At 42.0% G+C, this 22,118-nt stretch overlaps 1 protein-coding gene across 1 annotated transcript in view; it reads right to left on the bottom strand.

Annotated features, from left to right (window-relative positions):
• Window positions 1–22,118, bottom strand: part of pde8b (phosphodiesterase 8B) — a 315,649-nt gene that overhangs the window by 8,050 nt on the left and 285,481 nt on the right. The window contains exons 16-19 of the mRNA XM_080189730.1: window positions 13,154–13,289; window positions 7,427–7,625; window positions 3,132–3,349; window positions 2,375–2,513 (exon numbers count right to left, since the gene is read on the bottom strand). Of these exons, the coding sequence (XP_080045856.1) occupies window positions 2,375–2,513; window positions 3,132–3,349; window positions 7,427–7,625; window positions 13,154–13,289 (692 nt within the window). The remainder of the gene's footprint in view (window positions 1–2,374; window positions 2,514–3,131; window positions 3,350–7,426; window positions 7,626–13,153; window positions 13,290–22,118) is intronic.

Genomic DNA, 22,118 nt, shown 5'->3' with positions numbered 1-22,118 from the left:
AGATAGAGGATATTATTAATTTCAACAGAATGAAAAATAGATTTTTGGAAGTAAAGGGTATGAGAAATAAAGTAGTGTATGAAAGCTGCAATCATTGGATCCAACCCAAGAAATCAAGACTATCTTTCTTCATATTAAACAGTCCTGCATTACAAAATGTCAGTAGCATTCTTTGAGTCAGAAGGTTGTGGGTTCAAGTCTCACTCCAGGACCCGCAGGACATTCCAGGGTTGCAGGGAAAAGCCTGGGAACTACAGGCCAGTGAGCCTCACGTCTGTGGTGGGTAAATTGTTGAAAGGTATTTTGATAGACAGGATCTACAGGCATTTAGAGATGCAAGGACTGATTAGGGACAGTCAGCATGGCTTTGTGAGTGGAAAGTCATGTCTCACAAATTTGATTGAGTTTTTTGAAGAGGTAACCAAGAAGGTAGATGAGGGCAGTGCAATTGATGTTGTCTACGTGGACTTTGACAAGGTACTGCATGGTGGGTTGTTGCATAAAGTTAGATCTCACGGGATCCAGGGTGAGGTATCTAAATGGATACAAAATTAAAAGGGTGGTTGTGGAGAGTTGTTTTTCAAACTAGAGGCCTGTGACCAGCAGTGTGCCTCAGGGATCAGTGCTGGGCCCACTGTTATTTGTCATTTATATCAATGATTTGGATGAGAATATAGGGGGCATGGTTAATAAGTTTGCAGATGACACCAAGATTGGTGGCATAGTGGACAGTGAAGAAAGTTATCTCCAATTGCAATGGGATCTTGATCAATCGGGCCAGTGGGCTGATGAATGGCAGATGGAGTTTAATAGATAGTTACATGGGTACGATGGGCACAGCCAGTGATACCCATATTCCATGGAAAACAGATTGGGCTGGATTTCCATGGAGAAGGGAAGACACTGCAGGCCTTTAAAAATGGTGGGTGGGATCCAATTCTCAGATTTCTGGCCCCAACTTTTTCAACAGATGTCTAGGCTCTCAGCCGATATGGCGTGGCTAAGAGCATAATACAAGGCAATGGGATGAATTCAAGGAGCATTGAGGTGGGCCAATTGACTTGGCACCCAGCAGACTCTGGCTACCTCCAAACTGTTTCTGGGGCGGTGAGCCCTAGTTAGTGTCCACCCTCCTGGAATGAAAATTCCACCTTTTCAGGTACTTTCTCCTGAGGTTGGTATGTGGTGGAAATTTCCTGACTCCCGCTACCGCATCTAGGAAGAAAATCCAGCTGATTATCTGGTCACTTGCAAGTTTCCTGGAAGGTGTGTGAACAGAGCCACTCAGGACATGCTCAGGTGCATATAAAGGATAATGTTGTAGTGGAGAATTAAAGAAACTGTCAAGTGTGCTAGAATTAATCAGATTGCTCTCCACATGTTGTACTCTAGACTCTTGCTACATTTTCACTTCAAGTGTTGTTTTACAATAATATAATAAAAATGCACTTCTGCCAGGATTATATATTTTGTAAATTGTGGCATTTATAGCCAGAACACTAACTTGCATCTCTCGTCATAAAACGAAAGACATAGCAAACCAATTTGCTCCAACAATTAAATAAAACACAATGATCTTATTGTATTATTTTGATGTTTACAATTTACAGGAATAATGATTGAAAATTAGTGACTGTCATTGCCACCTGACTTCAGAAAAGTCAATCAAAAATCATGATAGTGAAAATGGACATTCTACTAAATGACTTTACAAAATCGTCTCTTGATTACACTTTAACCATCAATTTGAATATGCACTCCCTCTACCACTGGCCTACCCTGATTGTAATGTACAGGGTACAGTGCAGCAATCCATGACTTCTGTCTAGAAGAACAAGGGAAGCAGTTTCATTGGAAAACCATCACCTCCCATATCCTGTCCAAGACACACAGCATTCTGATTTGGACATTTATTATTGTTCCTGGGTCAAAATCCTAGATCTCCTTACCCAATTGCATTGCAGGACTCCTCTTGCTACACAGATCGGTAATTAGGCTGGCCACCACTATCTAAACAGAAACCCAGAGTCGCCCACATCGAAGACATAAAAAATGTTTCATTGTTTGTATATTTCTAGGATACTGATGTAAGAATCAAAGAATGATGTGAGCCTGGGTAAATTTATAAAGCATTACTCCAATCAAAAGGCTCAACTGATGTTATCAACTATGTGCAGAAAGTTGGTGCAGTATATAATCAAAATGCCAAGGAGCTTGAGATTAGTTAAAGATAGAACTTGTACTGTAATAATGTAGATACATTTAATGGAATGGATTTACTTTTTGGGTTTGTTGTGCCAATCACAGCTGTAGACTTGATTCTGACTGCCAGTGCATTCCATGTCACTGACACATGATGAGGTTTAAAGCTTACATTTGAGCTGGTTTCCTCAATGGAAGTCATAGGTTTGTTGATGCTGTTGACAAATTTGTTCACGTGTTCAAAATGCTTTGTCATCTCTGTAGCCAAGACCATGTCAATGATTGCTTGTCGCAAGGTTCGAAACTGATTCCTGGAGAAACATGGACACATGATTACTTACTGGCATTTTGTTGTTGTTGAATCTTGTGGTAAAGTTTTGCTGCTGTTCGATTTAAAAAAAAAATAGCTTTCCCTTATTTGTTTAAATCACTAGCAACAGTGCATTTAACATGTATTTAATTATTATGGTCCTCCTTTAGTGTCTAATCATAATGCTTCAACTAAATGGGTGTAGGCCAGGCTTGAACAACCAGAACAACACTTGCCAGTGACATCCATATCCCATGAAAGAATAAGCAAAAAAACCTTCCTAAATCTCTCTTCCCTCCTTTGAGGATCTACCACTTTAAGAAAGCTTTTAATTTATTTTTTCTAAAATCTCCTTCTTTCACTGAATGTCACTATTCAGATGGTTTCATCCCTGTGAACACCTTAAGACATTTTGTTGAATTAAAGGTGCAACATAAATGCAAATTGTTGACATTCTGGTATGAACTTTTTCCTCAGGAGAGCAAAAAGAAAGAAAATGTCTCTTAAGTGTAAACCAGTAGAGTTTAGAGATTGTATTATAGAACAAATTAAATGCATATACTGACTTGGCACTGAGGATTTTCGGGTTGTCTGATAACCTATTGATCAGTAATCTAACCTTTCAATGTTCTTGAAGATGTTGCACTTGTCGTCTCCAGCTGTAAGTTGGAAAGCCAAGGCTGCATGGTGACTTTCCAGAACTGCTGTATCGTTATACAGTACTGCTAACTCACTTCCTGCATTACACAGGAAGGAGTTGGTGCGTCCTGGATGATCCACATCATGTACTGTGGCTGCAATGAGTGCTGCAACCTCATCCAACTCATCCAAACTCCCCTGAAAACACAGCAATAAATGAGCAACTGTACCAATCAAAATCAAAAAACATTAACTGATGCCTGGTGAAATTTCAGCAATTACACAAAAATGAGAAATTCTTGAGTCAACCATAAATGAAAGTGTTTGTAATTTGTCTTTTTGCAAGTGATAAAATATTGCCACTTTCATAAGGGATATAAGATATAAAAATAGAAAGCACAGTGCCAAATTGCCAACGGTATTTATCCTTCATCAAAGAGCAATTTTCATTTTTCCCTATCCAGATGGTGTACCTCTACTATATTCAGTTTTTGCAGAATTTTGGCCAGGATTTTACAGCCCTCTGGCTGGGCAGGATATTACAGACCCGCCAAAGTAAATGGCAATTTAAATGACCTGCTGCATCTACCAGAGGATACATGCCATGGCGGGATGGTAAAATCCTTGCCTATCTTTGCAATTGACCTCAAATTTTCACATCATTTATTAAAGATCTGGACAATGACATAGAAAGTCATATATCTAACTTTGCTGATGACACAAAGTTAGGCGGTATTGTGGACAGTGTAGATGATAGCATTAAATTACAAAGGGATATTGATAGACTAGGTGAATGGCAAAACTTTGGCAGTCAGATTTCAATCTAAGAAGTGTGAGGTTCATTTTGAACCAAAAAAGGATAGATCAAAGTACTCTCTAAATGGTATGAAGTTAAATACAGCAGATGTCCAAAGAAACTTGGGTGTTCAGGTGCATAGATCTTTATAATGCCATGAATAGGTGCAAAAATAATCAAGAAAACTGATGAAATGTTGGCCTTTAATCCAGAGTATTGGAGTATAAGGATGCAGAAGTAATTCAGCAGTTATACAAAACCCTGGTTAGACTCCACGTCGAGTCCTGTGAGCCGATCTGGGCACTACACCTTAGGAAAGATATATTGGCCTTGGAGGGAATGCAGCGTAAGTTTACAAGAATGATATTTGGGCTTCAGGGATTCAATTATGGGGAGAGATTATACAAATTGGACTTGTTTTCTCAAGAATTTAGAAGGCTAAGAGTGATCCGATCGCGTCTTCAAGATACTAACAGGAAAAAAATTGGGTAGGTAAAGATTATTTCCACTGGTTGGAGATTTTAGAACTAGGTGGCATGGTTTAAATATTGGGGCCAGACCATTCAGGAGGAATGTTAGGAAGCATTTCTACATATAAAGGATGGTAGCGATTTGGAATTCTTCCACAAATGGCAGTCGATGCTAGATCAGTTGTTATCTTTGAATCTGAGACATTTTTGTTTGCTAAGCAAAAGTATTAAGTGATTTGCTTCAAAGACTGGAATATGAAGTTAGATCACAGATCAACAATGATCTCATTAAATGGCAGAACAGGCTTGGTGAGCTGAGTGTCCGACTCCTGTTCCTATGTTTTTGAAGATTTAACATCCTATCTCATGTGCCACCTTATTTGTTCACTGGACTTAGAACAGTGTTGCACTATCCTGCTTCTCCTTCAAATGGAAGCTTCCATTGCACAGGTCAGAAGTTGATAGGTAATAGCTATATTTTTTTTTCAATTTTTTTTATTCTTGTATGGGATGTGGACAATGATAAGAGAAGGGATTAAGGGTTATGGGGAGAGGGCGGGAAAGTGGAACTGAGCCACGACAGATCAGCCATGATCTTATTGAATGGCGGGGCAGGCTCGAAGGGCTAGATGGCCTACTCCTGCTCCTATTTCTTATGTTCTTATGTTCAATGCTGACAAGGCCAGCATATCATAGCCCATATCTAAATGTCCTTGAGCTGAGTGGCTTGCTAGTCTTTTCAGAGGATAGTTAAGGGTCAATCACATTGCTTCAGTGTCAAGAGGCCAGGCCAGATAAAAACAGCAGATTTTCTTCTCTAAAGGACATGAAAGAACCAGATGGGCTTTTACGGCAGTTAACAATGGTTTCATGGTCACCATTCTTGAGACTAGCTGTTTTTAAAAATTCCATAATTATTAATTGCATTTAAATTCCATCACCAACTACCAGGATGGGATTTGAACCTATGATTCCAAAGCATTACCTTGGGACACTGGATTGTTAGTCGAATGACATTACCAGAATGCCACTGTGTCCCCTAATTAAATAGCAATATGAAGTAACATTATTATCATATAAACAAAATCAAAATATATTCAAAAAATGCAGAAGCCCTTTGGCTACTAATTAAGTTAGTATCAGTACTATGCACAGTTTTGTTCCCCTTATCTAAGGAAGGATGTAAACGTGTTTGAGGTGGTTCAGAGGAGATTTAATTGATTGATACCTGAAATAAGTGGGTTGTCTTATGAGGAAATGTTTGACAGACTGGGCTTGTTTCCACTGAAGTTTAGAAGAGTGAGGAGTGATTTGATTGAAGTATATAAGATCCTAATTTTTTTTATTCATTCATGGGACATAGGTATTGCTAGCTGGCCAGCATTTATTGCCTATCCCTAATTGCCCTTGAGAAGGTGGTGGTGAGCTGCCTTCTTGAATTGCTGCAGTCCATGTTCTGTGGATTGACCCATAATGCCATTAGGGAGGGAGTTCCAGGATTTTGATCCAGTGACTCCGAAGGAACGACAATATATTTCCAAGTCAGGATAGTGAGTGGCTTGGAGGGGAACTTGCAGTTGGGTGGTGTTCTCATTTATCTGCTACCTTTGTACTTCTAGATGGAAGTAGGCATGGATTTGGAAGGTGCTGTCTCAGGATCTTTGGTGAACTGCTGTAGTGCATCTTGTAGATAGTACACTGTTGGTGGTGAAGGGATTGAATGTTGTAGATTTGGTGCCAATCAACCGGGCTGCTTTGCCCTGAATGGTGTCAAACTTCTTGAGTGTTTTTGGAGCTGCACCCATCCAGGCAAGTGGGGAGTATTTCATTACAAGCCTGACTTGTGCCTTATAGATGGTGGAAAGGCTCCAGGGAGTCAGGAAGTTAGTTACCCTCACCACAGTATTCCTAGCTTCTGATCTGCTCTTGAAGCCACTGTGTTTACGTGGTGAGTCCAGTTGAGTTTCTGGTCAATGATAATCCCAAGGATGTTGACAGTGGGGGATTCAGTGATGGTAACACCATTGAATGTCAAGAGCAGTGGTTAGAGTGTCTCTTATTGGTGATGGTCATTGCCTGGCATTTGTGTGACGCAAATGTTATTTGCCACTTGTCAGCCCAAGTCTAGATATTGTCCAGATCTTGTTGCATTTGAACATGGACTGCTTCAGTATCTGGGCTGGTAAGGTGCGCGTGGAAAGAATGTTTCCTCTTGTGGGTGAGTACAGAACTAGAGGGCACTGTTTTTAAATTAGCATTTTAGGCCAGATTTAAGGAAAACTAAATATTCTTTTGATCAAAAGCACAATTCTGATTTACGTGTAAAAGATAAATCAAACTTTACCAAGCATAAAGCCATAAGTTTTCCCCATGTTATACGATGTTCCTGGGTCCTGTGATTCCTCCCAGGCTCTCCTTAGCCAGCTAACTGAAGTTGCATTTCAGCCCTGAAAGCAAGCATTGTCTTATCTCTGTCTGTCTCCCAGCTCCCTCCTCACCAAATGTCTGCTATTTTAGGGCAGTCCATTGGGTCAGGTCAAAATAATCAGTAATTACTACGCTAAATTATGCCATTCAAAGAAATATAAAAATGCAGGAAGGGGGTCAATTAATATGCCTTGATTACATATTGTAGAAATTAAGTCAAAATGTTTTCGAACTGAGATGAGGAGGAGTTTCGAACTGAGGTGATCTTCATCCAGAGGGTGGTGAATGTGTGGAATTCACAACTATAGAATGTAGTTGAGGCCAAAATGTTGTCTGATTTCAAGAAGAAATAAGATATAGCTCTTGGGACTAAAAGGATCAAGGGATATGGGGGGAAGGGGCGTTTATGATATTGAATCTGATGATCAGCCATGATCAAAATGAATGGCAGAGCAGGCTTGAAGGGCCGAATGGCCTACTGTTTCTAGTTTCTATGTTTACTGTTTATATAATTCCATTGTTATCCATTGTAACAAAGTTCTAAGATTCCAATGTACTTGATCAGTAAATATAAAGATTTACCTTGACTCGGTCCTTTCGCAGAAAATATGCAGTGGCGTGCAATACATCAGCTGCGTGTGTTGAATTGTGATATGAATTTGATGCATGATAATTGGCCTCGATGAGCTGTAACCATGATCTTATAGTCTTTTCTGAAGTGTTTAAAAATTCACATACTCTAAACTGCGTTAAGATTTTTAAACCAAGATAGAGCAATGGCCTAAAACAAAACAGAAAGGATTGTTTACAAAGCAGTTTGCAATTAACTCACTGGTATCCATTTTGTAATTGATTATAATTTTTGCTTTAATTTTGCTGAAGTTTATGTAAAAATTGTATCAGTTTACTAAAGAGAATTTATTTGAATTACTTGCTTTTGAATGTTCCCATGTTAACCAGCATTTTAAATTTTGTGTACCTGCCATTGTTTTGTCACTTGGCAATGTTAGAGGACTTCTTATTGGCAATCATTGGGCACAATTCTCCCAAAAGATTTTGAAGTGTGGTCTTCCACAGGAAACACAGCATAATTCTCGCTGGGTTGGTTGGTGCAATCCAAACTGCAATCTGCCCACACAGTACAATCAATGGTCCCCAAGTGAATTATGCCAAGCCAGGGTCTCCAGGTGTCTGATTCTCCCAACTCAGGGCTCAGTTGTTCATTGTTAACAAGGGAGCTGCATTTAAACAGTCCCTCAGCACTCACTCCCAAATCAAGCCAGGAAAATGGCTGCCAGGAGACCTGTTTCACAATTCTCTGAGGGGGATCTTACCAGACTTCTGGATGCATTGGGGAGAGGTGGGGCCACTCTTTACCCCTGGGTTGGCAAGAGACCACAGAGCAACATAGCCAATCCTGCTTGGGAGGTGGTGGCAAATGCTGCCAGTGCCAGCAGCATGATCAGGAGGACAAGTGTCCAATGCCAAAAGAAAATGAATGACCTCATACAAACTGCAAGGTTGAGAACCCACCTGTCTCTTCCTGGCATCTGTCACCCCTGGAATGTCACCCTTAATCCACTGACCATCACATTACATCCTCCCAACACCCGATTTCACAGCATCTTCCTCAGAAGACTCCTGGTACTCCTCATTACAAGCCCTTTCTGCCAAGGTGCATTGCCCATGCATGCCATCTGCTTTAAATCTCTTGATCTGTCAGGCGCTGGCTCTTTGAAGATAGTCCACAATAAGAGACAGAGGGAGAAGATGGACAGGGAGATGCCTGAGTTGCGGGTCCTCACCTACTTTGAGGAAAGGGTGCTGAAGATTGAGGGGGAGGGCCAGGAGTGAGCAATTGCTGACAGCAAATTCGTTTGCACCAGAGAAGCGAGGATCCACTGCACCTTACTCCAGATGATCCATCTCAAGTTTGTTTCCCAGATCCTTGTCCTTCCCATTCACTGAACCAAAGTCCCTTGTCTTGCAGGATCTGCATCGGATGAGGCCAGGCCATCAAGAGTTGCTGTGCCCCAACACCAAAGAGGGCACCTCGGAGGACAGCTCCAAGGAGAGCTCCGTGGAGAACACTGAAGAAGCATCACAGCTTTCATTTGCACCATTGACCAGTGCAGAGACGCACACCTCAGTAGGAGATATTAGCAGACAGGCTTCAGGGTCACTATCTGGTGATGCACATCAGGTAGGGACAGGATCTTCCAAAAGAACAGGCAATCAGTGGTCTGCTGGATCCCAGAATTCAACTGTGCCCTAGCCAGATGCCCAGCCTCTGGAAATGGTTCTCCCAGAGCTGCTGGAGATGCAATGGCAGAGCCAGGAACTCCAAGAAGGGGTGACAGTTACACTCCAGCAACTGAAAGGAGGATTGGAAGTACCTGAAAGCCTTCAGTTGCAGGAGATTGTGCCAGCATTGCGTGACACCCAGGTCAACACTGCAAGGATAACAGCCCCAGTGAAAAGCAGGAGTCATAGTTTTATATCATAGATACAGGTCTTTCGGCCCAACTTGACCATGCTGCTCTTTTTTTAAAACCCCTAAGCTAGTCCCAATTGCCCACATTTGGCTTATATCCCTCTATACCCGTCTTAACCATGTAACTGTCTAAATGCTTTTTAAAAGACAAAATTGTACTTGCCTCTACTACTACCTCTGGCAGCTTGTTCCAGACACTCACCACCCTGTGTGTGAAAAGTCTGCCCTTCTGGGCAATTTTTATATCTCTCCTCTCTCATCTTAAACCTATGCCCTCTAGTTTCCTACCTTTGGGAAAAGATATTGACTTTCTAGCTGAACTATGCCCCTCGTTATTTTATAGATCTCTATAAGATCACCCCTCAGCCTTCTACACTCCAGAAAAAAAAAGTCCCAGTCTATCCAGCCTCTCCTTATAACTCAAACCATCAAGTCCCGGTAGCATTCGAGTAAATCTCTTCTGCACTCTTTCTAGTTTAATAATATCATTTCTATTATAGGATGACCACAACTGTACACAGTATTCCAAGTGTGGCCTTAACAATCTCTTGTACAACTTCAACAAGATGTCCCAATTCCTGCATTCAATGTTCTGACCAATGAAACCAAGCATGTTGAGTGCTTTCTTCGCCACTCTGTCCACCTGTGACTCCACTTTCAAGAAGCTATGAATCTGTACCCATAGATCTCTTTGTTTGATAAATCCCCCCAGTGCCCTACCAGTAACTGAGTCAGTCCTGCCCTGGTTCAACCTACCAAAATGCATCATCTCACATTTATCTAAATTAAACTCCACCTGCCATTTGTCAGCCCATTGGCTCAATTGATCAAGATCCCATCGCAATTGGAAGTAACCTTCTTCACTGTCCAGTATGCCACCAATTTTGGTGTCATCTGCAAACTTACTAACCATGGTCTCCTATATTCTCATCCAAATCATTAATATAAATGACAAATGACAGTGGACCCAGCACCGATCCCTGAGGCACACTGCTTGTCACAGGTCTCCAGTTTGAAAATCAACCCTCTACATCCACCCTCTGGCTTCTGTCATCAAACCAATTTTGTATCCATTTAGCTATCTCACCCTGGATCCCATGAGATTTAACCTTATGCAACAGCCTACCATGCAGTATCTTGTCAAAGGCCTTGCTAAAGTCCATATAAACAACATCAACTGCACTGCCCTCATCTACCTTCTTGGTTACTCCCTCAAAAAACTCAATCAAATTTGTGAGACATGATTTTCCACTCACAAAACTGTGCAGACTGCCCCCAATCAGTCTTTGGGCCTGATTTTACCATTTTCATTCTAAGTGCTGAATCTGAGCACAATTCAGATCCGACTTGGAAATCTGCTTTCAGGTGTCCCCACTTTCACTCAGCCTGAAAAAAAAAATCGCAGGTCTGAATCCTGCTATGGGTGGGGCTTAATGCGCCCAGAACAATCAGAGCTCTGAACTGTGCATGTGCAATTAGAAAACAATTTGAAAAAGTGCGTGCCTCTGTCACATCGCTCCCGAGCCGCAGAAAGCGGCCCAGAATGAAAAGCGGGAGCGATGGCCCCCACAGACATCACTGTCCCCCTTATCCACCCAGCGCCCGCTACCAGGTCCTGGCTTTTGGAGTGTTGCTCCTTCATCAGGTGAGTGCAGGATTTGTTTCACAAACAGGGCATATATAGGCACAAACTCAATTACAAGATAATGGGTGGAATGCGAGTCTTAACAGGTAATCAAGTCTTTACATATGCAGACAATGTAAGTGGAGAGAAGGTTAAGCACAGGTTAAAGAGGTGTGAATTGTTTCCAGCCAGGATAGTTAGTGAGACTTTGCAAACCCAGACAAATTGTGATGGTCACAGACAGTGTCACATGAACTCAAGATCTTGGTTGAGGCCATCCTCATGTGTGTGGAATTTGGCTATCAGTCTCCGTTCAGCGATTCTGCATTGTCGTATGTTGTGAAGGCCGCCTTGGAGAATGCTCACCCAAAGATCAGAGGCTGAATGCCCTTGACTGTTGAAGTAGTTGAGTAGTTTACTGTTGAAGCGTTGATGCTACGGCAATGGATGAATAGACACCGCTCAACAATCACCAGGCAGGAGTGTTCTCTTCCTGTTGGGGAACACTTCACAGTCAAAGCATTCAGCCTCTGATCTTCACACGTCTTTAACCTGTGCTTAACCCTCTCTCCACTCATATTGTCTGCATCTGTAAAGACTTGATTACCTGTTAAGACTCACATTCTAACCATTAACTTGTAAATTGAGTTTGTGTCTATATATCCTGTTTGTCAACTGAACTCTTCACTCACTTGATGAAGGGGCAATGCTCTGAAAGCTCGTGCTACCAAATAAACCTGTTGGACTTTAACTTGGCGTTGTGAGACTACTTACTATGCCTACCCCAGTCCAATACCAGTAACTCCACATCATAGCTTTTTGAAAATGTGAAGCAGTCAAGGGGAACCTGCCAGGATTGCACAGGTAGGAATAGCCCCGGAGAAAGAGGGACAAGCACAGGCAGTGTCTGGCACTGCCAGGGGGTTATAGCCAGGGGTGGGCACTCTGGAGAACTTCATTGGGATTGGTTCCCCTTATGTGTTGGGGGGAGAGGTAGGGTTACCTTACTGCTTGTGAGGGTGGAGGATTTCTGCATATCTGTAAAGCGGGGGGAAGGGGGCAGTTGAAGTATTTTTTAGTGCGTATCAGGATGCCTTTTAAAAAAGGTGCCCCAATTTCTGTGGAGCCGGTGTTGCCGCCTCTATCAGGTCCCACCCTGTCAGTGTGATAGCGAAAGACCATGTCTCCAGATTTTTTGTGGATTGAGTGCCAGAGAATCTGGAGAGGTAAATCAGCTATGCAGCTGGAGAACTACACGCTAGTTTTCTCTCCTCAGTGCACAAAGCGCAAAGTTCCAGCTAGAGTGCTTGCAATGTTCATTTTTATCTTCACAGTCATCCACATGTATTTTTGTATTGCGTTTCTGCTGATTATGATAGGAGCAAAACACACAGTAGTGTTAAAATGGTTTGTTTCCTACCCACCTATTTATTCACCTTTAAATCCCCTTTAATTTTAAAAGAAAAACCTGTATTTAGATTGTGGTTTTCACATCCTCAGGAATTCCCAAAGTATCTTACAGCCAATTAGGTATTTTTGAAGTGTCATCACTGTTGCAATGCAGTGAAATTTCAGTTTACAGTGGGAGCAGAATTTATGCGCAAAGTAATGAGTACATTTGAGTTATCAGTGACACTGTATTTTCCAATGGAAAATCTTACATTTATAAACCTGATTTTTATTTTTTTTGTAAAAATAACTAACAAAGAACTGTGCTTAATAGTGAAACCATTGATGCCAAGTCCAGCATTTTTTCAACACAAAGATAAGCAATGTAATTAAATAATTACTTAAACATTGATGAATACATGCAATCATTCAATAATAAGATTATTTATTCTAAACAGTTTCACAAAAGGAATCAATGAAAAAATATTGGCTGGAATTTTCCACCCCCTGCGCCCCCCCGCCTCCCATGTTGGGTTTTTCCCACAGTGGACGTGGCTCACCATTGGCCAGTGGATGAGTCTTCCAGTTCCAATAAAGTCTACAGCATTTTGCATGATTTTTCCATGCGGCAGGAATCGACTTTGTCTGGACTCTTAATTAGCAACAATTTAGTACCTAATCATCAATGGAAAGATTGGATCCATCCTATGTACGTGCACATCACCAACATGTGATGGTAGGTAAGCCAAAGAATCTCCTGTATTTAGCATGCAGGGCCACACAATTCAAAACTGGCACCCACCTTTTATTTGTTATAATCTCAAGCTCAAAAATATTAAAGTCCCAGCTTTCTTCATCATCAAGTAATTCTGCTACATGTGGCGGCACATCACTAAGGGCCACTGGAATGGCAAAATGGCCGTAACTTTGCTGCAGGTCTGTCAGAATAAAGAAAAGGAACAATGGAGCGCACACCGATACATGGTGTATTTACACTGGAGATATTACATTGGAAAATAAAGACAGTTTCCTAGCAGTACCCATACCAAAACTGCGTTTAAACGATCTGCTGGAGCTGGATGTGGGCGTGCCACACAGATTGGACATGTGGTGCATGTGTCAATATGGTAACATCAACTTGTTGAGATCCATTATTAAGCCAACTTTCATTCCTTGGAATGGAGGCAGCAAGTTAATTTATATTTTATTATTTTTAGTGTAAGTTCCTCAACACTATGCATCTGCCTCAAAAGGTCAGGCAGACAACTTACTTCCAGGCCACTGTCCTACCAGATGGTAGTTTATGGGCAGCACGGTGGCACAGTGCTGTCTCACTGCAGCATGTACCCGGGTGACTTGGGTCACTGTGTGGAGTTTGCATGTTCTTCCTGTGTTTGTGTGGGTTTCCTCCGGGTGTTCCAGTTTCCTTCCACAATCCAAAAGACATGCTGGTTAGGTACACTGGCCATGATAAATTCTCCCTCAGTTCACCCGAACAGGTGCTGGAGTGTGACGACTAGGGAATTTTCTCATGTAAACCTACTTGTGACACTAATAAATAAACTTAAAGAGGACTCTGCAGGATAGACAGGGCTGGGTTTGACATTATCGTTGCTGATGCCTATGTCGATTCTGGTGGTTCATCCAGCTTCATTCCATTTTATTGACTTTGTAGCAGTTTGATACAACTGAGTGGCTTGCTTGACCATCTCAGGGGACATTGCTGTGTGTATGGAGTCACGTGTAGGTCAGACCAGGTAAGGATGGCAGATTTCCTTCCCCTAAGGGGAATAGTGAACCAGACGGTTTTTTTAGTGCAGTTGACAGTTAGACTTAATTCTAGCATTTTTATTGAATTCAAATTCCACCATCTGCCAAAGTGGGATTCAAACCTGGATCCCTGAAGCATTACTAGGTTTCTAGATTACTAATACAGTGGCAATACCACTGCCTCCATACCTTCATAATTTGATCCATTGTCCTTATAACCTAATTTAAAAGCTTCTCTATTTCTGTAGTTATGTGACTTGCAAGAAGACCGGTCCCAACACAGTTCAGGTGTAAACTGTCCCAGTGGTGTAGATCCCACTTTCCCAATTTTTGGTGCTGGTGCCCCTTGAATCACAACCCATTTCTCCCACACCAATCTTTGAGCCACACATTCATCTCGCTAAGATAAACACAAATTATGGAGATGCTGGAATCTGAAACAAAAACAGAAAATGCTGGAAAATCTCAGCAGGTCTGACAGCATCTGTGGAGAGAGAATAGAGCCAATGTTTTGAATATTCTGTCTCCACAGATGCTGTGAAATCTGCTGAGATTTTCCAGCATTTTCTATTTTTGTTATACACCTCCCTGACCTGATTTGCCCATGTTAATTTAAACATAGCTCAAGTAATATTCTAGAGACAATTTACTAATTTGGTGCCTAGCTGCTCATGCTGATGTTGGCATCAAATCTTACATTGTCGTTGTTGTAGTAATGGTGGATGGCTAGCACCATTTGCTTAATATATGTGGCTCTCTGGGATGATGTCTGTAGTGGTAATGGACTATGCGCATTCCCTTCATTTTTAGCACAGGACTTCACCCTGAGCCTCAATGATTTACTAATGCATCACATCTGTCAGTGATATCAAATAGGTCTGTGCTTACAACTTGACGTATGGTGAGATCCACAACTCAATGTTTGGCTATCAGGGAAAGGGCTGAGGGACTGAACTCTTCACTCACTTGATGAAGGGGCAATGCTCCAGAAGCTCGTGCTGCCAAATAAAACTGTTGGAATTTAATCTGGTGTTGTGAGACTACTTACTATGCCTACCCCAGTCCAATGCAGGTAACTCCACATCATAGCTTTCTGAAAATGTGAAGCAGTCAAGGGGAACCTGCCAGGAGTGCACAGGTATGAATAGCCCCGAAGAAAGAGGGACAAGCACAGGCAGTGTCTGGCACTGCCAATGGGGTATAGCCAGGGGTGGGCACTCTGGAGAACTTCATTGGGATAGGTTCCCCTTATGTGTTGGGGGGGAGACACATGTGGTGAAGAGAACAATTTGAACCCAAACTATACTGGGACACCTCCTACTGACGCTTTTGTGTGCTCAGATGGGAAGTAGTACATTGGACTGGTAAACCTAAACAGGGAAGAAACTAAAGGTGATTGATTTAATAAAAGGAACATTATTTGTTAGTAAAACATGCATGCAAGGTACCTGGTTCTTCTTCAATCTGTCCATCAAGAGAAGTCCATAGTGGTGCCTCTGATTTCTCAGTTTGCCGGTAAGCTATGAAACAGAATGGAAAACAGAGTAATATAACCACACATATAAGTTGACTGCTCCTGCTAAATTATTATTAAATGACATTACCCAACAACAACACATTTGTGTTCTGTAAACATTTTTGACACTGCTCATAAAAATATTGAAACAGGCTGTTTCATGGTTCCAAGTAGCAGAATCATTGTCAGTACACATTTAATTCTTAGCAAGAAGTAATTGAATATATTTTAAACCATCTAAATTGAAGTTTCAATCACTTCCTCTTACTAACATAGTCCGTAAAGAAGAATTAATCTTGGTTTGAACTCAGTAGGTTCAAAGCCTATTAAACTCAGAACCAGAATTGAGCCAAAGGCCAGATTTCTCTTGCACATCTTATCTTGATTCTTATGCCTAGTATTGACTTAGTTATTTAAACAGCCCTAAAGCACCAGTCCCATTTTAGCATGCAAGTGGGAAGCTTCTGGGAGGTAGCTTCAGAAATGGAGAAGACATAAGAGATTCAATTAAGATCAGGAGGCCTGGTGAGAGCTGGGGAGCTTGAAACAGGAATGTGGATCATAAAATTGACTGAATGTTCTAATTGAGAACGTAGTGCTATGGGACATTCACAGCCACCTGAAAGGACAGACTGGGTCTCGGTTTAAAGTCTTACTGGAAAGGTGGCATGTCTGACAGTGCAGCATTCGCACAGTACTGAGCAGCAGTCCCAATGCATTTTGCCATCTGATAATTTATGTACAGGAAATCACAATGCAAAAAACGTGCAAGCTAATATTATGAGAACCTGACGGATGAGCAGGTTAGCAAAAAAAAAGCTCAATTTGCTCTAGGAATCAATATGAAGTTTATTTTACAATAATAAAGTTATTCTAATAGGAGACTTTAAACAGCTTAATACAAACTGGGAAATTTGAAGTCCTTTAGAATCACAGTTGACAGATCTAATACATGACTGATTTTTCTCTCAACCTGTCAAGTAGGTGACATAAGACAATGCTATCTTGACCTGCCATTCTTAAAGGACACAGAAAATATACACCTCTGAGGAACAGTGATCACAGAATGAGAATTTAACAGGCAGGATTTTACAGTTTCACCTATCCTGAAACCATAAAATCCTGCCTGTGGTCAATGGGCCTTCCCATGGTCAGTCCCTTGACTGCTCCGATTCCTGTGACTGGTGGGGCAGAAAAATTCCAGCCAACATGTTTGTATTCCCCTCCTGATCGCTAATGCTCCTGCTAAATTATTGTTGGAACGAGGCTGTGCAAAAAGATTTAGCGGGCAGTGCACTTAAATAAATTGCTTCTTTACTCCAAAACAAAAATTAGAATGAATATTGGTTATCAGAGGGGCAAACAAAAATTAAGACATCATTGCGGCAGAAGCCACACACAACAGGAAACATTTTGTTTAATGCTATAGCAATAATTAGAGAAGAGGTCAAAACCTCCTTAAGGCCAGTTTCATAAAAGATGCAACTGGCCTCAAAACTGATGATGAGCACAAAATAGAAGTGTTCCAAAATGCCTCATTCTCTAAGGAGTCACTCAGGGAGATATGGTCAAAATGATCCCTCCAGGCAAAGATATCCCAAGTAAAATCAGGTTTGTAGGGAGGGCAGGGCCATAACACGAGGTACAATGCCAGCAGTGGCAAACCACCTGTCCTTTGCTGTAGTTTTACCAATGATAGAGGCCAATTAGTGGTCACTCAAAGTTCTCAGTCTTTTGCTGCTGTGACCTTACCCTGGAGAGATGCTAGGCTTACCTTGAAGTGAGCTACATCTCAGTGGCCACTGCTCCTGGTAGTGGTGCAGGGACTAGACTGGTCAGCAGCTTTCTCTGTTAAATGGCTGCAGAGTGAACCAGCCACGCTGGGGTTTAGTACACCCCCGACTTTTATATTGGGCAGGCTTCCTGGCTCCAGCATAAGTTTCTTTGTTCTTGATTAAATGGAAGTATAAAAAGGCTGAAAACAAATAAATCCCCTGGAATAGATGTTTTATTAATCCCACAGTACTGAGAAAGATATTGATTTATGATGCATTGCTAATCAACATGAGGAAGTCATTGGAAACTGGGGATTATCTGTAGATTAATGTGATTAAATCAGAAACAGAAGAAGATTAATGGGGCACACATATTTAAAAGATGAAAAGACAGACACAGGCAACTCCAAACCATTAGTCTTTTTTTCAATTCCATGTCAAATAATGGAATCAATTATCAGAGCAAGCATGGATTTCAGAAGAGCAAATTCTTTAGTGGATAGTGGTAAGCACGTGATCAGGTTGTACCCTGACTTCCAAAGGCTTGGGTAATCAGTGTAACCCCTAGAAATGAATAAGAAACTGGTTTAAAGTTAGGAAGCAAGTACATATTCAAGAAATTATGTTGTAAATGGAGAAGTTATGTTGTGAAAATTTAAGTGGAAGTACTGCTATTCCCAATTTACATATATAAACTGGATTGTCAAATGTATTGATGACACTAAGCTAGGTGGAGTTTCAGTTCAGAAGAGGTCAGAAATTATAGAAGGGATTGGACAAAGCTTTGTAAGAATAAAGACACATCAAATTTAATGCAGAGAAGCTATAAAGAGCTACACACAGAAAGGGAGAATGAACAACATGCACACACCAAGAATGGCATTGAAACAGCTAAAGGTGAAATTGGCAGAGATCTAAAAATACTAGTGGACTTGACACAACATCTGCAGTTAATACAGAGAAGGCATCAACAAAACCAACAGGATGTTGAACCCCAACTAAAACAAGAATATAAGTCAGAGGAAGCAATGATTGGATTTCATAATATTTTGATCAGACTGCATTGTGAATATGGTATCTAGTTCTGGTTGCCAAGAAACAAGAGACCTTCAAGTGCTGTAGGTGTTGCAGAGAAGAGTCAAAATGGTGATATCCAGTTCAATGATTCGAATTATAAGAAAAGACAGGGAAAATTTTTAGCTTAGAAATAGGTGGAATCAGATCAGTTTTTTATTCTTTGATATGATACGGGTGTTGCTGGCACTGAAGGTGAAGATTAGTTGGAAATTACTGCAACATATCACAATCAGCAGCCATCACTGTATTAGGCTAGTAACTGATGTTTTGTTGAGGAGGTTGGACAACTTTATTAAGTTCTACAGTGAGTGCTAGTGAGTTGAGGAACAGGGAGAGAGTGCAGATTAACATGTGGCTGCGGAGAGAGGGTTTCATTTACATGAATAATTGAAGCACATTCTGGAGAAGGTGGGACCTGTACAAACAGGACGGTGTGCACCTGAACCAGAGGGGCACCAATATCCAGGGAGGGAAATTTGCTACTGCTCTTTGGGGGGTTTAAATTAATTGGTCAGGGGGATGGGAAAACGAGCTGTAGTCCAAAAGCCAGTGTTGAGGATAGTGAGGTACTGAAGAAGGTATCAAGAGCGTAGGAGTGTAAAGGCAGACAGAATGGTAGGTTGAAGTGTATCTACTTCAATGCGAGGAGCATCCGGAATAAGGTAGGTGAACTTGGAGCGTGGATTGGTACTTGAGACTATAATATTCTGAGCATTACGGAGACATGGCTAGAACAGGGACAGGAATGGTTGTTGGCACTTCCAGGGTATAGATGTTTCAGTAAGAGTAGGGAAGGCGGTAAAAGAGGTGGAGGAGTAGCATTGTTAATCAAGGATAGTTGAAAGGCTGCTGAAAGGCATTTTGAGGGGGATCTGCCTACTGAGGTAATATGGGCTGAAGTTAGAAATAGGAAAGGAGTGGTCACGTTGTTAGGAGTTTTCTATAGGCCCCCAAGTAGTAATAAAGATGTGGAGGAGGAAATGAAAAAGCAGATTATGGATAGGTGTGGAGGTCACATGGTACTTATCATGGGCGACTTTAGTTTTCCAAATATTCTTTGGAATCTTTATAGGTTGAATAGTTTGGATGGAGCACTTGTTGTACAGTGTGCGCAGGAGGGTTTCCTGACACAATATGTGGATAAGCCGACAAGAGGTGGGGCTACTTTGGACTTGATACTGGGTAATGAATCAGGCCAAGTGTTAGATTTGTTTGTGGGAGAGCACTTTGGAGATAGTGACCACAATTCGGTGCCTTTAATTATTGTAATGGAGAGGGACAGGGCCACACGGCAGGTCAAGGTTTATAATTGGGGCAGGAGTAATTATGATGCGATTAGGCAAGAATTAGGGAGCATAAGGTGGGAACAGAAACTGTCAGGTAAAGGCATAAATGAAAAGTGGAGCTTGTTCAAGGAACAAATACTGTGTATCCTTGATAGGTATATCCCTGTCAGGCAGGGAGGAAATGGCCGAGAGAGGGAACCATGGTTCACAAAGGAGCTTGAATGTCTTGTCAAGAGGAAAAAGGAAGCATATGTAAGGATGAGAAAACAAGGTTCAGTTGGGTCGCTTGAGGGTTACAAGGTAGCTAGGAATGAGTTAAAAAAAGGGCTTAGGAGAGCTAGGATGGGGCATGAGAAGTCCTTGGTGGGTTGGATCAAGGAAAACCCCAAGGCTTTTTACTCTTATCTGAGAAATAAAAGAATGACCAGGATGAGGTTAGGGCCGGTTAAGGATAGTAGTGGAAACCTGCGCATAGAGTCAGAAGAGATAGGTGAGGTGTTGAATGAATACTTTTCTTCAGTGTTCACTAAGGAGAGGGGCCATGTTTTTGAGGATGAGAGTGTAATACAGGCTGATAGGATGGAGGAGGTAGATGTTCTGAGGGAAGATGTATTAGCAATGTTGAAAAACCTGAGGGTCGATAAGTCCTCTGGGCCAGATGGGATACATCCTAGGATACTTTGGGAGGCAAGGGATGAGATTGCGGAGCCTTTAGCTTTGATCTTTGGGTCCTCACTGTCCACGGGGGTTGTGCCAGATGACTGGAGAGTGGCGAATGTTGTTCCTCTCTTCAAGAAAGGAAGTAGGAATGACCCTGGTAATTATAGGCCAGTTAATCTTACTTCAGTGGTCGGTAAGTTAATGGAAAAGGTCCTGAGGGATAGGATTTATGACCATTTGGAAAGATGCAGCTTAATCCGGGATAGTCAGCACAGTTTCGTGAGGGGTAAGTCTTGCCTCACAAATTTGATTGAATTCTTTGAGGAGGTAACTAAGTGTGTAGATGAAGGTAGAGCAGTCCTCACAGGGACAGAGTGCAGATTAACATGTGGCTGTGGAGAGAGGGTTTCATTTACATGGATAATTGAAGCACATTCTGGAGAAGGTGGGACCTGTACAAACAGGACGGTGTGCACCTGAACCAGAGGGGCACCAATATATGCATGGATTTTAGTAAGGCGTTTGATAAGGTTCCGCATGGTATGCTCATGAAGAAAGTAAGGAGATGTGGGATAGAAGGAAATTTGGTCAATTGGATAAATAATTGGCTATCTCGTAGAAGACAGAGGGTGGTGGTGGAGGGAAGATTTTCAGACTGGAGGCCAGTTACCAGCGGTGTACCACACGGATCAGTGCTGGGTCCTCTGCTATTTGTGAATTTTATCAATGACTTAGAACATAGAACATTACAGCGCGGAACAGGCCCTTCGGCCCACAATGTTGCGCCGACCAGTCTTATTTTAAAAAAAAAACATTGACCCACTAATCTAAACCAATCCCTTTTCGTCCATAAACCTATCCACCAATCTCTTAAACGCCCCCAAACTAGGCGCATTTACAACTGCAGCAGGCAGGGCATTCCAGTCCCTCACCACCCTCTGGGTAAAGAACCTGCCCCTGACATCCGTCCTATAACTACCCCCCCTTAATTTAAAGCCATGCCCCCTCGTGCTAGATTTCTCCATCCGAGGAAACAGGCTATCACCATCCACCTTATCTAAACCTCTAATCATCTTATATGTTTCTATAAGATCCCCTCTTAGCCGCCTTCTTTCCAGTGAAAACAACCCCAAATCCCTCAGTCTCTCCTCATAGGACCTCCCCTGCATACCAGGCAACATCCTGGTAAACCTCCTCTGCACCCTCTCCAAAGCCTCCACATCCTTCCTGTAATGTGGGGACCAGAACTGCACATAGTACTCCAAGTGCGGCCGCACCAGAGTTGTGTACAATTGCAACATGACGCTGCGACTCCTAAATTCAATCCCCCTACCAATAAACGCCAAGACACCGTACGCCTTCTTAACAACCTTATCTACTTGATTCCCAACTTTCAGGGATCTATGTACACATACACCTAGATCCCTCTGCTCCTCCACTCTATTCAAAGTCCTCCCGTTAGCCCTATACTCAACACATCTGTTATTCCTACCGAAATGGATTACCTCACACTTCTCCGCATTAAACTCCATCCGCCACCTCGCAGCCCAGCTCTGCAACCTGTCCAAGTCACCCTGCAAACTTCGACACCCTTCCTCACAATCTACCACACCTCCGACTTTGGTGTCATCAGCAAACTTACTAATCCACCCAACTATACCCTCATCCAGATCATTAATAAAG

Source organism: Carcharhinus amblyrhynchos, chromosome 5 (genome assembly GCF_965287045.1).
Source record: "Carcharhinus amblyrhynchos chromosome 5, sCarAmb.v2.hapA, whole genome shotgun sequence".
NCBI classification, from domain to species: Eukaryota; Metazoa; Chordata; class Chondrichthyes; order Carcharhiniformes; family Carcharhinidae; genus Carcharhinus; species Carcharhinus amblyrhynchos.
The sequence above is the reverse complement of the archived record's forward strand: the minus strand, read 5'-3'. Positions and strand labels throughout refer to the sequence as shown.